Source organism: Leuresthes tenuis, unplaced genomic scaffold, assembly GCF_036924035.1.
Source record: "Leuresthes tenuis unplaced genomic scaffold, fLeuTen1.0.hap1 SCAF_15, whole genome shotgun sequence".
Lineage (NCBI taxonomy): Eukaryota > Metazoa > Chordata > Actinopteri > Atheriniformes > Atherinopsidae > Leuresthes > Leuresthes tenuis.
In genome coordinates this window covers 3,490,098-3,515,930 of record NW_027325369.1, presented here as the reverse complement: position 1 = coordinate 3,515,930, position 25,833 = coordinate 3,490,098, and the positions used below count along the sequence as shown (strand labels likewise).

At 40.7% G+C, this 25,833-nt stretch overlaps 2 protein-coding genes across 3 annotated transcripts; both read left to right on the top strand.

Moving 5' to 3' along the window:
* Positions 1-1,972: 1,972 nt before the first annotated feature.
* On the top strand, positions 1,973-3,561 carry LOC140270559 (G-protein coupled receptor 151). The gene has a single exon (XM_072365739.1). The coding sequence runs from the start codon at positions 2,128-2,130 to the stop codon at positions 3,253-3,255; it is 1,128 nt and encodes a 375-aa protein (XP_072221840.1). The 5' UTR covers positions 1,973-2,127; the 3' UTR covers positions 3,256-3,561.
* Positions 3,562-17,735: 14,174 nt separating this feature from the next.
* On the top strand, positions 17,736-25,712 carry mavs (mitochondrial antiviral signaling protein). 2 transcript variants are annotated; one of them, XM_072364937.1, is made up of 5 exons: positions 17,736-17,821; positions 19,343-19,472; positions 21,150-21,330; positions 21,416-22,095; positions 23,061-25,712. In XM_072364937.1, the coding sequence occupies exons 2-5, from the start codon at positions 19,350-19,352 to the stop codon at positions 23,793-23,795; spliced, it is 1,719 nt and encodes a 572-aa protein (XP_072221038.1). In that variant the 5' UTR covers positions 17,736-17,821; positions 19,343-19,349; the 3' UTR covers positions 23,796-25,712. The 2 variants fall into 2 exon arrangements, with proteins under 2 accessions (XP_072221038.1, XP_072221039.1); XM_072364938.1 differs by having other exon boundaries at positions 17,737-17,827; positions 19,350-19,472.
* The last annotated feature ends 121 nt before the right edge of the window (positions 25,713-25,833 follow it).

Below are 25,833 nucleotides of genomic sequence, written 5' to 3'. Positions count from 1 at the left end.
GCTCCAGAGTCCCTTGAAAGCCTCTCTATCCACCCGTATATCGCTTTACTTCATGACACCTCACATCTTCCTTACCACATGCTGTGATGGTAGTGCCGGTCTCCTAGCAACCAGCCCTCTTAGAGGAGGTGACAGCGTTTGAGTGGGCACCCTCACCTCTCCACGATCGCCCCCCCAAGCACCCCACTACCACCCTCCCCTTCACCATCCGGATGCTCTTCAAGTCAAGTAAACACACCTCATTCTGTGGTGCATTCAGCTTCGTGTTCTCTTGTATTGTACAACATAACCTGTATAACCTGATAATTAACCTAAATTTCTCTGCATTTATTTTTTTTCTCTCAAAGCAAATACATTTTGAAGAGTTGAGTCTCTTCTGATTCTAATGAGGCATTCTTTACAGAGAATGTATTAAATGTATGTAATAATATGTCATACGTTACCTTATTTTCCAATGAATGGAAACTAAATCACGGATCAGTTCTTTATGAATCTACTATAATAAAATTAAAAACAAAGTTAGGGTGTGGGGTTTATCCTTTGAGATAGGGATGAACTAACAGACTGGATCATATCTGATATCAACCTTGTGCAAGTGACTTTGGTATCAGCTACAATATGGCCAGTTCACACAAAATAAAAATCTGGCATATTCATTTGGTACATTATCTTATATGAATAAGGCCATTTATATACTAATTATATGCAGTGAGTTAGTCTACTATAGCTGGTATCTGTATCAGCAAATATTCTGAGATGGGGTATCGTGATTGTTTTTAGGAAAACACAAATATAGCAGGTACTATATAATCATTGCTTATTATTTAATAGATATACGGCTCATTATTTTTCTACAAATCACTGGTCCTGCAGCTAACTGTTTTATGCCTAAAGCCTGTCATGTCAGCAGCTGTTAAAAGTTAAATAATGAAAGTTAGAAGTAAATAGTGAGGGGATTTACTGACTGGATGAGGGCTTTCCAAAATGATGACTTTTCAGACCAGCAAAGATTAGCATCTGAGACTATTGAACATAAAACATATGATAAAATAAGTCTTAAAATTATCAATAAGTGTAAAGTTCCTCAGGGGAAACCCTTCTCCTGGTGCCTGACATATCCTATATACTATATACTACATGCAAAATGTACACAACCATATCACAAACCAAGTAAACCTTCTTTCATTTCTAAGGTTTTATGTATCAGGGTAAAATAAAGAATCACTGCTCCTTACTAGGTCTTAAAGTTATATCAATAACCTCAGATGACCAACATACATAACACGGTACACTGTGTCGACCCATACTGCTTCCAAAATAAGTAAGAACGTAAGTAAACAGCCAAATGCTGATAATGAAGTCCACTTGATTAACTGCAAGTGTGAGCACCTCTATAAAAGCAGACGTTTTGGCAGTTGGCTGGTCTGGAACATTCAGGTGTGTGTTAATACAATGCCAAGGAGGAAAGATTACCCACTGGTGGAAAACATTCAAGACAGTTCTTTTCAATCTTCCGAGGAGCGGACGTCCTAGCAAGTTCACCCAACCTTATCTTTATATCCTAATATGCAAAACCTTAGAAGTGAAAGAGAATGTACATCCCACGGACTGCCCTAAATGCCCTAAAAAGAGTTGCTATCTTATCTACGCTTTATTTTAAAAAACTGTCTGTATTATTGGCACCAGGTGAAATAACTGTCGTCCGACTTTCACGTTACATTTGTATATATATATATTTTTTTGTAAAGAGAATCATCAGACGTCTTGTTACTTTGACGCAAAACTTTGCACAACCCGTTATCCCCCCTGAGACTGTGAGTGTAAATCGCATCACGCTGGGCTCACATTTGGGCAAGGCTGCAGGCTGGAGCCACACTGACGAAGTGACGTGAATGGTTGACGATGCTAAATGGCAGCACCTGAAATAGCCTCTAACTGGCAGCCTGCTCACCCACTTGCCGATGCGATCGTGACCCCGTCAGTAGCGTTTCAGCACCGCGGTGTGCAGGACAGCTCCCCCGCTCGCTTTTAACTCCAGGATTTTTTTTCATTTGAAGGGAGACAACCACTGTTATTCGCTGACTGAGTTTAATTCAGCTTTACATTTCAAAAGTCACAGTAAAGGAGATGGATATTGATCGACCAGCTAATGTGTCCTTTTTTGATTTCGTTGGAGGAGCCCAGCTTCTCCAGTGGGAAGACACCAGGACAGTCGTGCCTGTCATCCTGATCGGGATCTGTGTGTCCGGAGCGGTTGGAAATTTGCTCGTTTTGCTGATTTTCATCCGCGACTTCAGAAACGGGAAGGGCTCGGAGGTGAAGGCGCTTCTCGCCTCCCTGGCTTCCACTGACTTGGTGATCCTGTTACTGTGTGCCCCCGTGCGCGCCGTTACCTACTACAAGCAGACCTGGACCTTGGGGAGTTTTGTGTGCCGCACCACGGACTGGTTCCAGCACTCGTGCGTGGTCGCAAAAACTTTAATCCTCGCAGTGACCTCCCGAGCCAAACACACTTTCGTTCCACACGCGTCCGCGGTACCCCTCCACAGCCCAACGTGGATCCACGGAGCCCTGGCGTTCGTTTGGATCGTTTCCATGATGTTTCCGATCCCCCAAATGCTTTTCGCCACCTTGATTCCGCATGGCATCGACAGTATTTGCGTCTCCGAAATGCCAGTTTGCGCCTCTGACTTTATGAGTTTGTTCTACAAGATTTATCCAACTGTTTCCTTTGTTGTGCCGGTTATCTTTACGCTTGCCTACTACACCAAGACGCTGTACACCGCGGTGAACCATGCACCAAGCCCGCAGCACCAGACCAAGGTTATCCTAGTTTTACTTTGTTTAAGCGGCGCACTCGGGATCATGCTGCTCCCGGAGTGGGGGACATTCACTTGGATCAGACTCGGCTACAGCAAACCTCCCGTGGGGCTGGTGATGTTCGCGCAAGTCCTCCTTTACGCATGCAGCTCTTTGTCACCAGTCATCTTGATGACCATGTACGACGACGTGCGCCAAGGACTGATCGCCATCTGGTTCATCTCTACCTGCAGAAGTAGAAAGCGCACGCCCTGCGTAAAATGTCCAAAAACGGAGGGGAACGGAGCGGAGGTCGAGGCGAACGCCGTCGCCAACGAGGTATCGCAGGAGAAGACGTTCCCCGACGTGGAGCACTTTTGGACAGGGCGCAGAAACACGCACGTCGACGACGAACAGGATCCGATCCCGTGGGAGAGAGAAGAGAAAATGTTGTAGTGAATCAAGTTGTCAAGGTTTTTGGGGGATTTTTTTAATAGCAGAAGAGTTGAGCTTGTTGTCGGCTGTTTTTCTAGTTAGTGACCCACACTGCAAACCCGTGTTGAACGGCTCTTGAGGCCCCTTTGCTGTCGTTTGATTAGAAGTAAAATAAACTTGTACACTTTAATGTTTTGATGTTTCTATTCTTCTGTTTTGAATGTTTCATTTATTTATTCATTCATTCATTTTGGGCTGCACTATCTATAGCACATCTTTATCATATGCGGAAGACATTTGTACAAATAACAAACCACTGCGAATATTCTGGACACTCAAGCGTCAAGATGTGACTCTGTATGTGTTATGTCTAACAGTATTAAAGCACTCTCATATATCTGAACTGTTGCTGATTTGCTTTTTTTTTTTTTTTTAGGGTATGAACCACTACCTTAATCACGGATAAAGTCGACGTCCATCAAATCTCTCCATTTAATTGGGAAGATTCCGAGATTACTGTACCATCAGAGATCATTTCTGCATATTAGATTCACAGCTAATCCAGCGTCCTGTTTGAGGTCAGTGGTGATATTTTAGGGGAAGCGACATTTTTAAGCCCGTTTAGCAAGTGCGTTAGCTGGTCAATGTCCACAATATTCTGTTCAGTATTAATCAATAAAGCCTTAACTTTTAGGCATACATTCCAATTCCTCTATTCAGTACACCACACATAGTATAAATTGAACTAAAGTTGTCATATAAAGGTGGAATGAAAACTAGATATTTCCCCCCTGCAGAACAGCAGATACTCAAATTATGTATAGCTGCGTAAATGCAGCCTCTTTCCAGAATTATCTTATCTAGAGTCAACCTGAGTTCACATGAGAGAAAAAACGGAACCAAAGATGTAATTATGGATTTAGAAATATATGTATTATCTTTTTAAATAGACTAAATTATACAGTTATTTGCATTTGTATTTCAGTTTAGTATAATTGTATCTTTTGTTGAAGTTGGAGCTGAAAAGTTTCTCACAGCAGACATGTTGCTGAGCAACAATGGAACTGCATACTGTTGAACTGTGTCTGGATTTCAGTTCAGTTGCATCAAATTCTATCAAATTTCTAAACTAATAACAGACATGATCTCGGATAAATTTTTGAAATTCAAGTTAAATACATTCCACCAGGTCTACCTCTAATCATATTTGATACAATTATATTCTGTTATTGCCTTAAACAAAATATTTGTTCTTTTTCAATTTCCCCATCACTGTCCAAATCTGAGGGAGGTTACGTTACAAATCAGACAAGATGGAAGATGTTCAGCGACTGCTTTTGAAAAAGAAAGAAAAAAAGAATCTAGAAAATGCAAACTTCTTCTTCCTGAGTTTTCTTTTGACATTGTGATGCTATTTTTGGATGCATCATCTGACGCTACCACAGATTTTCTTACAGAGAAAACTTCTATCACTGTGATCTTGGTAAGATTTTCTTGACATGTGGCTCCATTTGTGTTCAATGTTCAGTCAAAAGTGGAACCATTTGTATGACTGGGGGAAGAGACCTGTGTTTTGTCAGAGCTTGTTTCCAGAGACTTTAGACCCAACATTCAAGTCATCAGTTCAGCAGCATCATGAGGACCCGATACTCAAATGAGGAGATCTTCAGAGGACTCTGACCGGCTGTTTGTGTTATCTTCTGGTGAGCTCAGTATTTTTGTGAATAAGGCTTTTTTTAAAACTAGAGAGTATCATAAACATCCTCGCTGTAAACTGTTTCATCTTGTGGCTCTTTCACCATCCAAAGGAGCACCTGCTGCAGGTATTTTCCCATCACTCTACGCTGAAACTTCTTGTCAGCATTTGATGATCTTCCTCAAGGTTTATAATCATTTTGAGAAAGTTTTCCACATCTGACTTCATGGTGTCAGAATTAATTTGATAAAAACTCCTGTTTCCTCAAAATGATAAGTGTTCCCCATCGAACTATACAGAAAGGTTTGGGGAGACTCCAGGACACTCCCTGGTAACAATGTTTCATACATGTCAGTTCCTGTGAGCGGAGACCTTCGATTGAAGATGAAAATGAATGAAGTGCACAGAACTTAAATAACTGAACTATCTATTAATTAGATAAAGGGTCGATTCTGATTCAATGCAACATGGGACAAGACACAGTATGGTGAAAGAAGTCATAAACATGGATTTAACTAAGCAAACTCCCACTAGGAAAGTACTGCAGTGATAAATATTTCAGTTGGCAACAAGTTTGATTGTAACTGCACTGAGTATTCCTTCAACAAATGTAAGAAGAGACATCCTGATTCTGTGGATGTGGAAAAAAAATGTTTTTCTGTTTCAGAAGAGCAAATCAGCAATTTGGGAAATTCTTGAAACTACAAAAATTGGATTTACAACTGTCCAAGGCATTATTAAAGTCTGGAAGGATGGTGGTGAGCCATCATCTTCAAGGAAGAAATGGATCAGAGGAAAAAAGCTTAAAGAACAATCAAGATCGGAGATTACTTAAACTTTTGGTGAAGTCAAATTGAAAAAAAAAGAACCAACTCAGCAGTGTTTATTCGTAAAAGTAAGAGAATTTCAAAACTCATAGTGCAAATAGAAATCATGATATTTGGTCTAAACAGCTGTGGAGCCCTAAGAAAATCACTTATCAGTGAAGAAAAACCCAAGTTTCAGTTTGCTTTGGAGCATACAGAGTAGACTCTGAAGCAACAGAGAACCGTCATGTGCTCCAAAAAGTCCAGATTTATTCTGTTTTCATATTGAGAAAGATTGACTCAGGGAGCATTACACACATTTGGCCGCCACAGAGTCCAGACCTTAACTCCACTGAGAGTCTTTGGGATGTGCTGGAAAGGACTTTGCACGTGTCTGATTCTCCTATCATCAAAGCAAAGATTTTGGTGAAAAATTCATTCAACTCTGGATGGAATCTGGATTGTGTTGAGGATGTGCAGTGTTGTCCATTGTATTTACCAACCTGTGCAACATTCTTTTTCCACAATCAACTCCAGGAAATTCAAAGGAGTTCCCAGCACATCTGTTTAGTTTCTTTGAGTCTTTGGCTCTGATATTGCCCCAACATAAGGCTGCAAAGATAATTTAACAGTTTTTTTCTTCCTTTATTGCTAAATGACTGACTATCAAAGAAAAGGGTTGTCTCTCCAGTCCACAAACCTCGGCTCCGATTGTGGATGAGCTTTCACACCTGCCCAAAGAAGCGGACTATCCGAGGAAATGAACAGAGCTAGTGTGAAAGCCTCCTAAAGGTAATTAACACACTCACCATCACTCTCCCTTACACACAGACAGGCAAACACACCAGGATTTCAACAGTTTTCAGGCTGTAGATCCAACAGTGAATGTCAGTGAAGTAGAGTTCAGATTTTCACAGATGTCAGAGTGATTTATCTCTTTGTCGTTTGATGAGTTACCTTTCCTCTTGTTGGTCTTCTTTATGTAGCTCATGTTGTGGCACCGGACATGGAAAAGCACTCTTTCTGTTACAGAATTGCCATGTTTTTTTGACAAACCAAGATTTCTTCCCCCTATTTCAGTATCAAACAGAGGAAACATGGTCAGTTTGGAGACAACGTTTCCAAAGGTGAAAAAGTCAACATAGTATACATTTTTTAAAAAGCAAAAATCAAAAATACACTTTCTAAATAACGTCATTATATTACTGTCATCTCCTGTGATATAGCTCATAAAGCTCAGTTTAACTTTTCCTCTGACACAACATGATTCACTTTGCAGCTTAACTCTTTGTACATGAACTGATTGAAAAAAAACCTCAATGCTGCTGTATGTCTCAAAAGATCTTTTGTCTGATTGTTTAACCTTTTTTTTACTCAGTTTGGTTCCCTGAATATTTTGAGAGGTTTCCCAAAAACCATGAGGGCATATTTTGCAGGGCTTAAATGGACTCTTTGATTGGCTGAAGAAAAGTCTGTTATGCCATCTCCTGTGATGAAAACTCTAAAAATAGAGTAAATAACGGAATAAAAAGGGCAGACATTTGGAGACATGTCTATTCTCAATGAATTAATTATGTGCAAGAGCACAATCATGCTGAAGCGCTTTAGAGGTCCCCCCCCCATTCTCCTGAACCTGTAACCTTTCTTTTCACCCAGGCAGACCAAAATGTCAAATCTGCAGGGGCGGCAGAGCCACGGGCAGCCGCTTCTTTACTAGTAAACATAGTGACAACTAAAAGCAGGTTTCGTTTCACAAACAGCAAAAGGCTAAATTGTTGACGCAGGTCATGTAGGTCGTAGTTGGTGGTGCTGGTGGCGACTCTTTTAGTAACAATTTGAAGGGGGAAAAAATGGCAAGAAATTTGGTTTATTTTAATTGTTGAAAAGCAAAATTTGTCAAATGTGAGGACATTTTCAAGTGTTTTACTGTAGCTACAATGTTTTCTAACAAGTCCTCCAACTGAAATGTTGAATGTCATGTCTGTTGTTAGCACAACTTAGGATTCAGTGCTGCAAAGTACCGCCCCCTACAAGCAGCACGAGGTAAACACGCCTCGCACATGCGTTTCCACATCTGAGCTGACGCCACTGTCAAGTCATAAGAGGTTGAAGAAGGTTTGTTTGGATGGAGCTGCTAACTGTTGCATTTCAACCATGGGCCTTTGATTTGATAGTGAGATCAACATGTGTTCCGTCAGTGGAACAAAGATCAATTTGGTTCAGTAAGAAATCAATGATGGATTGAGCTATAAAGCATTATTTTCAAAATGTGATTGCCACCTGAATGGACATAATTTTACAGGCAGCCAAATAAAAGATGGACAAAGTCACCATGATGTCAGATACTGGTTTGTGAAAGGCTGTTTTTTAGCCTCACCATCTTGGTCTTTTTTTTTGCTTGCTTGTTTTTTATTCAGTCAGAAGTTACCTTATTTGGAAAAGAGGGTGGAGCGAGAGAATAACACTTTAAACCAGATTGAATATATCGATTGATATACATAACTTTAAGGATGAATATCTATTTAATTGTATATTCAAAGGTCTACTAATGTACCCATCAGAAGGAATGAACTGAACTAATGACACACTTATTGACATTTGGAAAGAACTTCTTGAGGTAGTGTTTTACGTACTAGAGTCTGTTGAAGCCAGAGATGTTTTGAAGCCAGTGCCAAGTGGCCATCAGTGGTATTTAGATTAGATCAGATTAGATTAAACTTTATTGTCATTGTACATGTCACAAGTGCAATCAATGAAATGCAGATTGCCTCTAACCAGAAAGTGCATAGGCAGTAATTGTAGTATAATAGGATATATACAAAAATGCAGGTATGTACAGTGGACTACAACTAGTTATGACTAACTAAGGATAATCATATGCAGTATATACAACAGGCAGTGGGGAATTATTTACAATATGTACAGAATGTACAGTAGAGCACTTTAGGTCACTTTCATATTGGCTTCACATTTGACAGAAGATGAAAACATCCATTTTTTTCAACAGTTCCTGTCTTAAGTATAAGAGGTATTAGAGAAGTTTTTGGAATAAAAAAAAAAGGGGGGAGAGGCATATCTGGCAGTGCGATTCCAAAGACTGGCAGAGTAAAAGGAAATTCACCAGTTTTTGAGTTAATCCTTGAAAACATAACCAGGCCATAAATAGCTTTGTAAACAAGCAGCAGGACAGCAAGTTCACTAAAGCCCAGAAGAGTCCAAGGAATCATGTTGAAAGGTTTCAATCATCTTCAGCTGTTCATTTTCTGATTAAACACGCTGACTCAGCAGAAGTAAAACATGTTTTTATTCAATCAAGCAAAAAAGTAAATACGTTTGTCAGAGAGATTAATATCCTGTTGCCTTTCGGGGACAAAATCTTTAAGAAGTCCTGATTTGACTCGAATCACGTCTCCCTTGTTCACTGTTCAGGGCTCCTGAGGTCAAAATCAAGCTCAAGGTCTTTATCAGGCCCACGGTGGACTCCAGGAAGAACTGTGCAAATTAAAATGCTGATGCTGTCCATGTGCTACCCTGCTTGTTGTGATTAAAGAGCCTTTCAAACCTTAACTGTAAATACTATAATGACTACTTAAATACTTTAAATAAAAATGTGGAAAAAAAAGTTTTTTCTTACTTTTCTTATTGTTGCAGCATTTCATCACCTCCTGTATGAAATGCTTGGTTTTAGCTCCTGTCTCTTTAAGGGCCTTGCCCTCTAATTGTCCAGTCTGCTCTGGTAAATCAGCTGATTGGTCAAAAATTTGTTTTAGGCATGTTAAATTAACTGCTGGGCACTCTGCAAATGCAGGCATCCTTCTCACACTGAGGGTTTCCTTTTTCTTACTATGGCTGATTGGTGTAGGTTTCATGGCGATAAGAGAGGACCCTGAACTACAAATAAAGTATTTCAGCCAATTCAGACAAAGTGTCTTCATTAATCCCCTTTGCTATGGCTTCGCTATTCACTAAAACACAAAAGGCAGAAATATTTATTGAAAAAAATTAGCTCATCTTTGATTTGATGGCAACAAAACATCTCAAAAAAGTTGGAACGGGTTCAACAAAAGGACAAAAAAAGTATATGGAAAAGAATCAGCTGGAGGAACATTATTAGTTTAATGATATGATATAACAATTTCTTTAATTGAATATCACATCATCTACTGTTCGTACAGTTTCAGAAAAGGATTCTGAGAATATTGGATTCCTTTGATCTTCGGCCGTCAGGTTGTTGATAAAATAAGATGAATAGAATATTGGTTTGTGAGACGTACAAATCAACATTCTGTTTTTCGTTTACGTTTTGTAATATCTTAACTTTTATGGAAAGTGAGCTGTATGCGAGGACCTGAACTGAAATGAGTTAAATAAACACAACACACAAACCTGCTACAAATACTAACAAGTGTGTCAGTGCATGTCTGAGCATTCAGCACCGAGATCACAGGCACGCAGCGATAATCTCAAGGCACACAGCAGAGAATCAGGTCAATGCGGTGCCTCATACCCCAAAGCCATTTTTGTCTCCTTGCTGATTCTTTGTTCCTCTTTCTGCAGTATGGAGCTGTTTTGCAAAAGAAACTGTAGATATAAAACATCTCCTGCTAATCTCACAAAAAGGAGATCTAATGTTTTAAGAGGTGCAAAACAATAATGAGCCCTTTGGTGTAATGTTGTGCAACCCAGTTGTTATACTTTCTGCTTGATTTGCCCAAAGAATTCTGGTACAATGGCACATTACCATGTACTGTTAAAAAGATTAATGTTTTTTCAGTGCCTGAGACAACGTCTGAGACAAAACATTTGCTTATTTTTTTTCATTATCATAAACATTTTTTAATGTTGAACCCTAACCAAGTGCAGCTGACAGCCCACTCTAAAGGTGAAACCTTGTTGGTCAATATAGGATGAAATGAAAACTTGGTTCACCTTACAGTCTGCAATAGACTGCCACCGTCCTCCTCTTCCTATGTCATTGTAAGCACTTTTTAATATTTAATAGTTGTATAATGTCCCATTTGGGACAGTTTATTAATAAGTCAGCATGTTACAATTTACAAATCATTTTTTGTGCAAACTGCTAACTGTGTACCGACCGGTGAGGCTGCATTACATTTAGAAATAAAGTCTCTGCTTTAGCCCACATGTCTGCTTTCGTAAAATACAAATCACCTGTTGCATGTACTGACAAAAACAACATTTGGAATTTGTGGAACAAGACAGAACTATTACTGCTAAGGTTGAATAAACTCTTGGCTTGATCTGAACTAACGCCGTGTTTGCTTGATACAAAAACAGTGAAGTTTGAATGTCAAAATCAAAAGAGAACAACAGGTTGGGATTTAGTGGCTCTCTTGGGTTTCCTTACAGGGAAAAATGATTTGTTTTATCAAGAGGATGTTGATGTACGGCACACTACTGTGTTACACAATCTGATGTGTTTTGCAAGTTCACACTTCACAAGAACTAGTTCAAAGCTCTGTTCACACAGATTAAAACTGAACAAGTTCATGCTCAAGTTCATTGTGCCATCTGCTGTGACAATGTAGCTGCATAGTTTTAGACATATGTATAAGCGTCTATAACTGCCCTGATGCAGTTGCATTAGTTACATGTTTATGACACTTATGCTTGTGACTGGTGCAGAAACCATTGCACGTTCTGTGGCTTCTGCTGGAGCATGCACCTGCGGCATCTGTGTTTCTCTCATTTCTCTCATGTTCATTAGTTAAAAAATGCTTTGTTCAGTGAAAATAGAGACACTACTCATAAAACAGCTCATTTTAACACGTTCATGCACAACGCTGTGGGGCGGAGGAAGAGCAGTCATCTGTCAAATGGAATGTCGGCGGTTTAATTCCCAGGATGACATGTCAAAGTGTCCTTGAGAAAGACACTGAACCCCGAGTTGGCTCCAATCCCTCCACTGGTGTGTGAATGTGTGCTCTGTGTAGCCTGTTAGACTTTATATAGACTAAGACATGCTGTATGTGTGCATGAATTGGTGAACACTTTACTATTAACATTAAGTGTGAGTATCCTCATATATCTAATTACTCTTCTTTGAGAAACTGTTGAAAACAAAAGGCTTAGTACTGGGACCCCTTCTCTATAACACCTTCTTCTTGGACCCAGTCATGTGCTTACATCTTTCCTGTCAGATGACCCTGATGTTTCAGTGCAAATCTCACATGGATGAAGGAACTTAATCTACACCTCTGGAAATATCTTAGCTATCTTAGCTATTGGTCATTCTGGCCAATCACTTCATACATTACAAAATAATAGCCTCTCCAACATAGGTTGCAAGAAACATCAGTATGCTGCCTCTGTCTCTTAGTCCTGTTGCTTTGCACTTTTCAAAAGGACACAAATCACTCCATTACTCATTAAACTTCACTGGCTATCCATGGGAGCTTGGATCTAATTCAAGCCACTAATGATGCCCACAGAGTGACTGCAAGGTCTGCATGCAACAACATAAACTCAGTCAAACAGGGTTATGCTCCTTCTCAGCACCTGCATTACGTCACCTACGTCGCCAGATAGTGACACACAAGACAGCCTCAGCTCAGACATTTGTCTCATCTGTGGTTCTGAGAATATATCCTCTTCTAAATCCTCTAACACACTTACATGTCTAACCTGCTCTTACTTTGTACAGCTGTACCTGCTTCAGATAAAAGTATATGCTGCATAACTAAATGTAAATGTAAAAGTTAAGTGTTACTTTCCATCCAGATGCCTTGCTTAAAGTAGTGGCATCTGTGAGAACTATTTCAGCTCCGTCCTTTTATTTTCAGGAGTTTTTATATGACAATTTTCTGCCAAAACATGAATGGTCTTACCCCAAAATTCTCTTTTCCTCAGATTCTTCTTGTTTTGGATTTTCAGTGATAAAACCATCCAGCCATTCTTTTCCGTGCTCAGTCTGTGGGAATGCATTATTGCTAAGGCAGTCATAAAGATTTCTGCATGAGGGAAGGACTCTTTAGCACACAATGCTGCACACCTCTAGGTCATCTGTGTTACAGTCCTCTGTCAGTTAGACTTTGTCTTTTATTTATGCATCCATGGGTGCTGTATTTCTAAATCAATAATTACCAGGTTCTAATCTAGGGGCTACAAAGTGTTCCCAACTGCAAAGAAATGGGTCACTATTAAAGCCTGATTTTGTTTACCCACATGAGAATTAGTTCTGGAGTTTTCAAGCTAAAACCCCTGAAAAGAATACAGTTCCGCTCTATTCATTGAGATGTACTTTGTATTTTTTCTCGCCACTCAACCGTGATACATTGGTGATACTGCCTCAGGCTCCTGCTGCTACTGCTTTGTTGGGCTCTCCGTATCCTCCTTCCTTCAAAGGACTGATTGCCCAACAAGATGTAAAAGGTTTGAGTCAAATGGGACTCCCTAGTTGTTTTACGCATTTGTTCTATGCTGAATGGATATTCACAGCAGGGGGTGGGGGGGTTGGCTGCAAAACGTTATTAACAGACAAGCTCAGAATTAAGAAAAACTTTAATTTTGATTTTTATCTTTCACAGTTACTTATCCACTTGAACTTTATGTAAATTTCATTCAGAAGAAACTGTTACTTTTTCATACAAACGCGCATCTGTTTCTCCTCTCTGCAGCCGATTACACACAGCTGTGCTTCACCCTACATCCAGTTTTCCCTCTTGTTTCTCCTGGGAAAGAAAATTTGTTATCCGTGACCTGTTTTTCCATTTACAATTCACTCGAAGCCTAAATGAACGCTGTAAAAACGGTGATGGACCCCCATGGCTGAGCAGACACAGAGCGATGCCTACTTTTAGAAGAAAATGCATGGGAGGAGACATCAGAGAGCAGCCCCACTGACATAGTCCGACTGTCATGTGAAACGCAGCGCATGCTTGGGTACTCATGTATGGATCAAAAGTAAAGTCTAACTTATAATTTGCAATCTGTCAGAAATTTTTTGTTTGAAACCTTTTTTTAGCAGATACTTTTTTACTCTTCATTGACCAACTTCCTTGTATTTAGAAAATATAAACAAATGATGTCAGCAACATACTGAGAAAAAAGTGGGAAGCACGGTTTCTCAAACCTGCCTTGGTCTTTATGAGTCCCTGAGTCTGAATCTTTGCGCAACATTCTGCACGGTTTGCAATATTGAATTGAGTAAATTTTCTTTTGGAGCTCATTGATGATTATCTGGCCAAGTTACATACAAAGTGTTGATCCACGACTCAACCTTGCATGGAAAGACAAAGCCTTTGTTGGCTGCTCCTTTCATACCCAATCCTGATGCCCTCATCTGTGAACTTTTAATCTATATTGTTACTTGTACATTCTATGAGCGTTTCTTTCTTTTTTTTTCTTTGCTTCTCTGCCAAACACTACTTTTAAGTTTTCTTAAGTGTGCGTTTCTTCAAGCATTTTCTAGTGTACTAGAAAATCTATTTTCAATATGCATATTCACTGTCGTGACCACTATGTGAGCAAGAGTTTGCCGGGGGCGGGGGTCTGAGACTTTGCAGAGACTTCAGATGTTGTATCAAGAATCTGTTGGAGCCACTCTGCTGAATTAGGGCAGAGTCACAGCCTCTAATGCTCCCATTACCACTAGGATCTTCCCATTTTTCCCAGTTGTTCCTTCAGCCTCTGATACTTCATACTTTTCTCATGCTACTTTTTCCTGTTTGAAGAGTTTTGAACACCTATCAACGCTGCCCTCTTCAGCTCCTTGTTAAACACTGTTGTAAACGCTCCTTGGATTGGTTGAACTGCAGCAGCTATTCTTCTGCGGCCATGATCTGAGACTTCTCATCCTCTTTATTATTTGGCTATGGAAAAATGTCTGTAGTTATCAGATAATGATCATGGAGTGCTGTTGATTTCTTCATTTAATTAGTTGGCCTGAGCTTGAGAAAGTTTATACTGTGATGTATCATATTAATAATGGGAGTGGAGCCCCCTCAGCTGTTGGGAGATTAGTAGTGAGCTCCTTCAGTGTTCATGTGCATGATCAGTGTTCTAATAGCATCATTCTGGTCAAAGCAAACAGATATTTACGGCAGAAAACCTCGAAAGCATACCTGTTTGCAAGGCTTGAAAGCATCAGTTCAAAAGCTGATTATATGTTGTGTTTGCAGCTTATTCTCACTTATTACAGTTATTGCTTGTTTTTTCCCAAAAAAGCGTAGCCTCCAAGGTCACGCTGAGAAAATTTCATTTGTATTGGCAGACATGCCAAAGCTGCTGTGAAAGCCACACGCGACAATATAAAACTGTTTCACAGGCTTTTCCCAAAAGGATAAAACTGATCTTCACGTGTGAAATGGTGAGGAGCCTCTTTAAAATCACACCTTCACTTGTAAATCACAGCAAGTGAGATGGAAGGTGATAAAGACGCTCGCTTTGCTTTATAAATCAATACGTTTTTGGTTTTACTTCTACAAATAAACATGTAACGAAAAACAATATCAATTGATTGTAAACATTTTCAAAAGGTAGTGAGCATTTAATTATGGGGAAAAAAGCATCGCTGCTGTGCACTTCAAAGATCTTTGACCCACATTTAATGATAACTGTAAAACAATGACTCAGTCTCCTGCTTGCTGTTGATATTCCTCCGTTAAGTCTTCAGTTGTACATTCAGTTTATCCTCTTTGTGTTGTTAACACACAGCAGGTAACTAAATGTGTCACAGAGAGACAGATCTCACCTTACAGAGCATTGCTCATTTTATTCAAAAGGAAAGCTTGGTCAAAGCATGTCATGGCCCAAAGCTATCTGTAAATAAGTGGCGCCACGGTGTGGTTAAAATGAGCACATGCCGAGATTTTTATTTATGCTGTTGTGTTCCTCCTCCAGTTCTATAAAATGTCATTTGATTTTTATTGTCTGGCTGCACCAGGTCTGTGTCCTTTGATTTCATATCACCACTCCAAAACAATAAGGATAATATTTTGTTCCCTCTGGAAAGTCTTGATTGATTGAGCTTCAAATATTTTACAGTAAGTATGATGGAATCAAAGGAAGATATTCAGCTCATGGGTTTTATTCATTCCGTTAACAATTGTATTACAAAAATGGAAAAATCGGCAAACCTAAGTTAAAACATGTGTAATGTATCTAATGCAATGAGTGTTGTGGCCTTTTTCCTACTGAAGCCAATCCACACACCTGAGTCCCAACAGCCATGAAATTGTCCGTCCATCCATCCATTTTCTATACGGGTCATGGGGGGGCTGGAGCCTAACCCAGCGGTCATCGGGCGAGAGGCGGGGTACGCCCTGGACAGGTCGCCAGCTGTGGCAATTCTGTGGGGTGGCCTGGGGTGACACGGGCCCCTGTGGCCTGTGGCCACCCCAAATCCGATAAATCCCTAACGCCCAATTGGGCCAATTTCAGGGGGAGTGGAGTATTCCAACCGCTACCCCAGAAAATCTCCCTCTTTAAGATAGCCCAGTATTGGCAGGTATGAGTTAAGCATTTAAATTAGCGTTTTTTTAAATTGTTTTTATTGTTATTTTTTATTGTTATATATACCGCCATGAAATATGAAACATTTTTGGACTGAGGGTGTTTTTGCAGATGTGTGTGTTCAATTCAACTATTTTATATTTTTGACCAACCGGTGTGTGAAATATAGTGTGACAGTCTAGATCTAAGTAGCTACAACACAAGAACAATCTGTGGTTTATTTCTCTGTGCTCTGTGATTGAAGGGCTGTTTAAAGGCTTTTTTTTTCTCTTGGAGATAAAGGACAGTTCACATATTTTTAGATGATTAAATAGGCAGAGTAAATTGCATTTAAATGCCACAAATGTTTGAGATGCAATATGTGTTAGTTGTGTTATTAAAAGTGATTTGTAGATACTATAAATAGACATAATTTAGGCTATTACTTCAAAGTGAATTTAGTAACTGGTTTATAGATAGATAGATAGATAGATAGATAGATCTAAATAAAGGCATGCTTAATTTGCGTGCAACATGCAACACCCTGGGTGGGGTGGAGGGCGGCTATATAGCATGGATTAAGGAAGAGTGCTTGCATATATGAAAATAATTCATGCATGTTGCACGCAAATTAAGCATGCCTTCATTTACACGACTACATCTGCTGCACTGTAAAACAGGTTTCTTTAAAACAAAAAACGATTTATGGATTTATATCAGTAGTGGAGTGCAAACTGAGGCTTTTGCTCTACTGAAGTTTAAACAAAGTATGATCAAACTTTTGTAATCTACCCTGACTTGGATTAACCAGGTAAAGAAAATTAATGGATGGATGGTAGAACCTCTGCCACATAATGAAATTTAACAAAATCTGTTAATCCAAGTTTCCTTTTCCAGATACATTGTAATTCTGCTTCGCTACTCACACTACTACCTCAACAGTATATTAAATGGTACAGTTTACCTCAGCCTTGATTATGTACATGTTGGAGGGTTGCTAATCCGGCAGTGTATTGGTAATAATAAACCAACAACAAGCTAATAGCATTTCCATGGGTCATCTAACAAAATAAAAAAGTACATTTTGCTGAGTCATATCTTCAGTGCAGATTTTTAGCCAGAAAAGGTTTTTTTCTCTATTGGACAATAACTACTTTTTCTTAGGTAAAGTGTCTAAAAATATGCGTGTCATTGATAGATAGGCTGCTGTTAACTATCAGAGTTTATCTTAATAAACAGAGTAAGTCAAATTGCAGTGGTCATGTGTTTTCTGTTTTGTTCACAGACTCTCCCGCTCTTTGTTTTTGTCCATGTGACGGATTAGGATAGGGATTAGAGACAGATGTAAACCAGAAGTCAGAATCCAATCCTATTCTGCCGCCATCCCATCACGACAGATAAAGACACATTTAGGGTCAAGATTAAGCAAACCCCGCCTTCAATTCAAGCTGAAATCGTTCCTATTGGGCCACTTTTTGATTGACGTGTTTTTGTCCAATAGCAGTTGAGAACAGAGACTTTGGGGACAATGCTGCGCAGATGTGTGCGTGTGTACAGAGGACAGTGCAGGACGTCTTGGTGAGAGCAGGAACCACACTTCAGAGGCAGTCACGAATTGCAGGCTCACTGAAAACTAAAGGTGAGCACCAGATTATCTGTCATTGCTATCCAACACTTTACAAAATAAGTTTAAAGGCAGCGAATTGATATTTAATTGATCGTTTTAGCTCAACTTCCATTTCCTGCCATGAACTGGGTTGTGTCGTATGTATTCATTCGCTTGTACGCAACTTTTAAGTAATTTAAACTAGCCCTAGTTGTTATTTGTCACATATTTCTATAATTTATAACCAGGTATTTGTCTTTTTTGTCCACGTTTTCTATGTTCAACCTTTTCAAATTCTTAAGTCTATTGTTGCATCCCGAAGAGTGAGCAAGTTCAGTTGTTTAAAACGACGCGTCAGTAATTAAATATGAAGACGTCGTCATTTCTGTATGTATATACAGTCACTTCTCAGCCTTGCCTTCGAGTCGTTATAATCCATCCAACTTCCCGAGTCAGCCGTTTTGCTCGACAAAATGTCTTTAGAAGTTGTCTCCTCGTGTGTGGGCAAATGTCTCGAGTCTCGTCCTTCGAGCTTCGCGAGCCTGACACAGCACGTGAAGTCAGTTGTGAGGTTGCATTCAAGCAGACCTTTAACACAGGAAATCTGATCCATACTGCTGAGCATACGGGCAAGAAAATGACAGTCGTGACCTGCCAGTGTAGAGGTCATTCATTTGGCTCAGCTACACATAATGTGCCCTTGTGTCAAGGTGCATCCCACCCCCCACCCATCTCTAAAGTCTTTCCTTGGTTTGTTAATCTGCAATCTCTCATCACTTTCTACTAAGATTCGTGATTGAAAATTATGTGCACTTCACAAAAAACTTTCCATGTTACTCTCTTATAACCCAGCAGTCATGTCTACTTGTCGGTGTATGTGTGAGGTAAACTATGGCCTCTGTGGACTAATGATAAAATTAGAAAATTAGACTTTGCTCTTTGGTTGCTGACTTTCAGATTTATTGCGTTTTAAGATGTGGGCAGACTGCCACTGCTACGTCGTCGTCGTTTGACGTAGCTGTGAAAAATTAATCTGACGACAGATAACTCAACCTGGCTGTTTTGGTGCAAACAAAGAGAGGAGCTTAAGGTGTATTCATTACAGAAAGTATGGGGGTGTGTGTGTGCGTGCGGAATGAGACTGTTGAAACTTTCCTGCTGCACATTTGAAGTTCAGATATTAAACTGTACTTTGAAGGTGATTAATCAGTGACTAGTGTGAGCCTGTTGCAACCTTGAAAAGCAGGAGTGTTTTCCTCCCTCAGGGAAAAAAAAGGAAAGGAAAAAGGTTCAGCCAGCACAGAGAACACTTACCGTAATTTGTTGCAGCATCTTTCTTTCACTTTCAGTTTCATTCCAATGAAAAATCCCCCTCACTAAAGTTCAGATCATACTTCATGATCATTATTTTCACATGTCTCGAAGCCACGCCGTGCTGAAGCTGCATCGCACATTACATGAGCGTGCACTCATTTGTATGGTTGAGAATTAGTGTAGAAACCCGGCGTGCTTATCGGCTCTTTGTAACGTTTGTGCCCGCTCCCTGACTTTCCAGATGTCGTTCGTCAGTGACCAGCTTTACAATGGATACTTGCGGCGGAATATGCCAACCATCGTTAGCAGGGTGAAAGTGAGAGAAATCATTTTCCATCTGCCTTGCCTGACTTCTCATGACAGGGTAAGTTTCACGAGCTACTAGGATCAAGGGAAAAGAGTTGGAATTTTATAGTATTTTACTGTAGTATTGTCTAATTTGTGTTTATCGTGATGAAAATATATTGGCTCTAATGCTGATAAGGCTCTCAAATGTTAAACATTGCTCAAACACAAGCACCTGCTCTTAAACTTTGCCTTTATAAAGTCTTAATATTCTGTATTTGATCCATTTTTATTATGATTTCACCATTTTGATACATTCTGTCAATGCTTTTCAAATGGTCTGGTGTGTATAAGTACTGATATCTAGCCGAGCAGATTGCATTCAGCTAAATACCACCAAGCTGCAACTGCCAGGGTTTAGTTTGCCCCTTCTGGGCTGCCGTGGTAATGCAGCGGGGGGGCTAGGAGAGGTGATCTGTGATGTTTTTTTGTTCTAAAGGTATTAACAACACTTGCACTCCTTTTTTGACCAGATGAGTTTTGATGCTCATTTATGATGACATCATTGTTCCTGCAAACATCACCAGTCGAGTTTCTAAACTCTGTTTTTTTTAACAGCAGTCAGTTTGTGAACACTCCTTCCGGTGTCCACCTGCGTTTTCAAATGCTGAAAAGCATTTATGAATGTTTTAAACAGGATTTATGAACCCCGTTTTCTGTTTGTCACTTGAAAACAACTTGTAAATGCTGCAATGAGTGGTGCATTTACACGATGTCGCACGGCTACTTCTACTTTACCTCCCCGTTGGAGCTCAGTTTGTCACAGTAACACAGGTTGGGGTGCGTGGACCCAAAAGCAGACTGTGGAGTAGGTGAAAGGGTTAGTGAAGCTTTATTTACAAAGTCGTAAAGACTGAAGACATTACTCTTCCCTGTCAGGGAAGCAGGGCAGGTTTGGATTCCTCTGGAATTCAGAATGCTGAACTTGGTTGACAGGCAGGGTCAGAGATGGCAGCAAGACCAGTGGCAGCGGATCTGTGGTACAGAGAGAACACTTAGGGAACAGAGGAGCTGCATAACCTGGAGTCTTGTCCCATATGTTTTAGTGACTGGTGACAAGTGGAGAAACCAGGGCAAATAAACGGGGCGGTGACAAAGTGATGAACTGCTGCTGCTCTGCGCTGTAGCTAGTTTGGAGAGGCTAACAAGCGCTGTTCCCATACAGCAAAACAAGTTTGTGGCAGAAGTTTGCATTTAAATTTGCTATCACATTTGTGCCAGTTCAACTATTCACAATTTGTAGTTTGCCTCGGCCACTACAAAATATAACAACTTTATTCTCTATATAGTTTATCCATGACAGAAAAGATTCTTCTTTTCCTCCAAGAACCAGTTTCTCTGCAGTGAACTTATCACAAAGACCGATTCCTGTCAGTCAGGTCTTGCGACTGAAAATGGCCACCGCCAGAAAAACTCCCAGATTAACAAATACCCACTTCCATCCTGCAAAAAAAACAGGATTCTACAGCCACGCCCACCAGTAGAGAGACAGACAACAGGGAAAACACGAAGCCCTACAGCTGGCATAGACCACGATACAGTTTTTCACTGCTCTCGTTTGAATTAAACAGACTAAACTATAGTGACTCTGGAGTTTAGTTGGTCTCCAAAAGTTGCATTTTGCAAGTAAAATTTCTGAATGGTTCAAAATAATCTGTTTTGCTTGAAGCTGTTTCTGTTTCCAATCTAATTTCAGGAAAATATAGACGCAAAAAGAGATACCTGTGGAAATTACGATGGCATGGTGCTTCTTCTGGATTGTCTAAAGAGAAGAGAAAACTGGCCGGAGCAGTTCATCGAGGCACTGGAGGCATGTGAGCAGAGGACTCTTGCTGCTGAAATCAGAGCCGAATACAATGCTCTGAAAGGCGTTAACAGTAAGTCAGCATTAAACAAGATGAAAAATTCCTCGAGGTGTGGTCGATACAAATTAGAATTTCATCATTGTTTGCTCTGTCCTAGATTCCAACCCTGGCTCACCTCCAACAACTGTCATCAAGGCACATGTGCATCCATCACCAGCTGACAGTCATTTGACCATTCCAGAGAGGGGTGGAAATGGTCAGGCTGCTGTGGCTCCACCAGCTGAAGCTCCCGCAGCTCCCTCAGAGCCAGCTGCACAGGCGCCACTCTTTCTGGAAACCCCCACGCCGCAGCAGGCACCTCAGAGTGCAGCAGGCCCATTTGCAGAGGTTGCTTCCCTGTCCGAGCCTGTCCCTGAGCCTCTACAGTCAGCGAATGAAGTTCGACCTCTTCCATCAACACCTCCTCCTTCCCCTGAGATCCCCCGTGCTCAGGTGACTGACTTCCCACTGCCACAGATGGAGGAGCCTGAGGAAAACATTGAATCAGATATCCAACATGTTTCTGGCGCCGCTGGTCTGATCCCCGATGAGGTGAGCTTGGGTAACAAAAAGGTTGCAGATAACTTTGTGACCACTCCTCCTTCAGTTCCCCTCCAAACAGCAGTCACTACAAATAACGAGCCGCTGCAGAGTTCTACTCAGATCAACTCAGATGCAACCGATGGATCTTCTTTCCCCACAATGACTCCAGTAAAGCATCCGGTCCAGGACTCCTCTCCTCCAGCCAACCAAACTCCAACTGTTGTTCTGCAGCCGGAAACTTCTGAAGCCACACAGGTTAATATCAGCATTCTCGCGTTTAATGGATTCATGATATCTCTTTTCTTTATGAGGAGTGGCACATCTTAAATATGCTATAAGTGACCAATGGTGTTGGACATTTTCATTTTAAACTCAAAAGCATCTATCACTCATTAATCAATAGTTATACCTAATACAACTCGTAGCACAACTTTTATCTGAAAATATCAATTTGTTTATGGTCAAAATTACACTCTAAACAATAAGAGTGTAGTATCCAAAAATCGGTTTTGTAACTAGTTTAGAATCTTTGTTTTTTTCCTGTTGAAAAGGTTTTAATTAAAAAAAAACAAAGTCACATTTACTTTTTATGTTTCTTTCCAATGAGCCGAGTAAATCTGTTGCATTGACCCCCCCTCCTCAAAAACATTTTAAACCCTGCGTTGTTTTTCACTTTTGTTTGAGTACCAGTCACACCCCCTTACGTAAACGGAGTCTGCATGTTCTCCCCGTGTGTGCGGGGGTTCTCTCCGGTACTCCGGCTTCCTCCCACCGTCCAAAAACATGCGTTAGGTTAACTGGTGCCTCTGAAATTGTCCTTAGGAGTGAGTGTGAGCGTGGGTGTGGTTGTTTGTCTCTGTGTGGCCCTGTGATGGACTGCCGACCTGTCCAGGGTGCACCCCGCCTCACACCCAATGACCGCTGGGATAGGCTCCAGCCCCCCCGCGACCCGACCGACGGATTAAGCGGGTATAGAAAATGGGTGGATGGATGGGTGTACTCAAGTGTAAATTCCACTCCTCAGTATGTTAGCCTCAATCATAAAAGCGTAAAAAGACTCACTTTTAGTACTGTTTGTCAACTCGATATAACTTTAACGAGCCTTTTGACGCAGTTGTGATAGTACTGTTCCACTATAAGTGAATTTTTAAGCATATTCACACACTGAATGATGAAAAAAATCTATAAAAAATGACTCTTTTACTGCATTTCACCTGCAGGTTGTTGAAAGCAGCCCAAAGACAAAAGCTGCAGCTACAACCGTCCCTGAGCCTTATGCTGATGGGACGACCGCCTCTCTTGATGATGACGATAATGGTGTGTTTCTGAGCAAGCCGAGCCAACTCGTCAGCATCCAACCACAAAACCATCCCAGTCCTGCAGTCCAAGCGTCCAACCCAGTGGGGACGCTCTACTCCGGTAACAGTGAGCGCCTGGAAATAAGCGAGGCTGCACCAGACACAGCAGTCTCCACCCACGCTCCTGCATGCTCCGCTGTCAGCAGCACCATCGCAAAACCATCCACACCTCTGCCATGCCAGGAGAATGGCATCGCTCCTCGCCAAAACGAACCTGAAGAGACCCATTACGAGTCACCAAATCAGAGCGTGGTGTTCGAGGAGGTGGTACGCGTATCCGAGGTGCCATCTATCCTTAACCTGGATGGCCAAAACGCACCGCCTCACCTTCAAATAACCAACGGAGAGGAAGGCAAAGAAATCATCCCCGAGCCATCCATTAATGCTGCTGACGATACGGTGTCGAGTTTAAACAGCGAGAGCAACAACGCTTTTAAGCCTGCCTCAGCCTCAGCTTCACGTGAGCAGAAACCGCTGCAGAATTCAGAGGAAAAAGCAGCCACTCTGACCCCTCTCACCCAGTCAACGAAGTACATTCTGACTGCTGCAGGGGTGGGCGCCTGTGCCCTGCTGTTGGCATGGAGGTTAAAGAAATAAGGGATTTAAAGCCTTTTAATGAAAGAGAAGATCAGGCTTTAAGGATTGTGACTGAGCTTAAAGTGTTTGTTGCATTATTGAAGCCACTGCACTAAGATGGCACACAGAAACGGTTTAAATATTACCTGTCTTCATAATAGCTGACTTGCCAGACCTTTGATCCTGTCATGTATTGCACATCGGTTTTTAAGCTTGACTGTTTCAAACAAATCGACCCTATGATTCTAGTCGGGGCACTTCATGGACAAGGTGGAGATCTCAGGTTTATTTCTACATTCGCTCCAAACGTGGGGTTTTTAAAGGTCCTCAGAGGCTGTGTGCTAATAATTGTTTGTATGCTCTCTTGTCTAAAAAGCAGGATAAAACTGTTGGCTGTCACCCAATGAGATAAGTGTAATTAGGACCTGCATTTAGTTGGATGTATGACTATGGAGGGGGTGTACCATCACCTGATCACACTCTAAATTTCCTTCTCCACTGGATAACGTGGCTGTAAATGATGGCTTGTGCACTATATATTTATTTGTACATATATATACTCTATCTAAGGATCAAATTAATTGTTTTAATAGACTGTTATGTGTTTAAAAATATCCCAAAGCACTCCTGATATCTTACATATTGAGCTGTCAATGAATCAGTTAAAGCAAACAGAAGTTAATTACATTCTGAAAAGAAAAAGAAATCCATGTGATCGACTCCGTGCACCAGCGGCGGCCAAATGAAATACGGCACCTGCCTCGGTTTATATCTGAGCAGGAAGGCGTTTCATGACTTGTGTATTTCAGACCTGCCATGTCATTTGGTGTAAATTGAATTGATACTTAGTGATTTGATTACATTTCTTTTCTGTTTTAATGTTTAGGGACGTAACATAGATATGTTGTAAATATTACTGTACTCAAGTCAAAAATATTACCACACTTGAAATTTGGTAAACGGTGCCCGCTTTGATAATCCCTGGTTTGTGATTCACCAGGTGTTGCCTGGCATCTGGTGCAAATGTTTGATTTGACAGCTTTAGTTTGCTGATAGATTCTCTTCCCAGTCAAGCAGAAACCTGTTGGACTGTATTATGATGTAAAAGGTGCCAGATTAAATCAGAAATTGCTTTGGCGATACAGAAAGCGCGCTGGAAGAGATATGTTCGGATAGTTTTGCATGTTGTAAGTGTGAGAATGAGCTGCATATAGTCCTTATGTCAGTTCAGTCAGGAGAGATCAGTTGAAAGAGTAGAACATGAATAAAGGAAAGGGGTGTGATGGGAACCTGTGGAGGGTAGATGTAGTACGAGTAAGCAGACAGAAATGATAGAATAATAAGGCAGGTTGTGTGAGTCAGTCTAGTTTTAGAGAACATGGAGCAGACCGTTGAAGCAAAGTAGTGACGGCAGAATTAAGAATGAGATAAGTTTGATAGTGTGGAAAAGCAGAAGTGACCGAGTTAGAGGAAAGAAAATCCCAAACACCAGGGAATGAGGGCAGATATGGGGGAACAGGTCTTGCGCGAGAGGTTGATTAATCTTTTTGGTTGAGTTTTAGCTAAACTTGTATGCACCTTCATTAGTGATGCAAGCCGACATTACATCAATAAAAACGAGATCAAGAAATGCTCGTGATCGCAAAGATTTCTTCTTTGTTTCATGTTCAGCTACTGTGGAGAAACAGAACTCAGAACAAGTGTGGAGGTATGTGAGTTGAAAATTGATGGTATTGTTACAAAGTACTGATTTGCTGTGAATCACTGGGTTGCTTTAAACACGCCACCCTCAAACAATTAGAGCTTTTCTGAATTCAGTTTAACCACATCACTTTCAACGGCCCGGCTTCATGCATGCTGACACACTGCCATAGCTTACTGGGACACCCAGATAAAAATGGAACTGTTTGTAGAAGAAAATAAAGGACCTGTGCTTTACCTGTGGCAGTTTTACTGCAAGAGAACCTCTATGGAAGCACAATGTGAAAATCAAATGGATATAATGAATAAAATAAAGAAAATATGAAATGAGTACAAAAGACATGACCTTACTCTGACA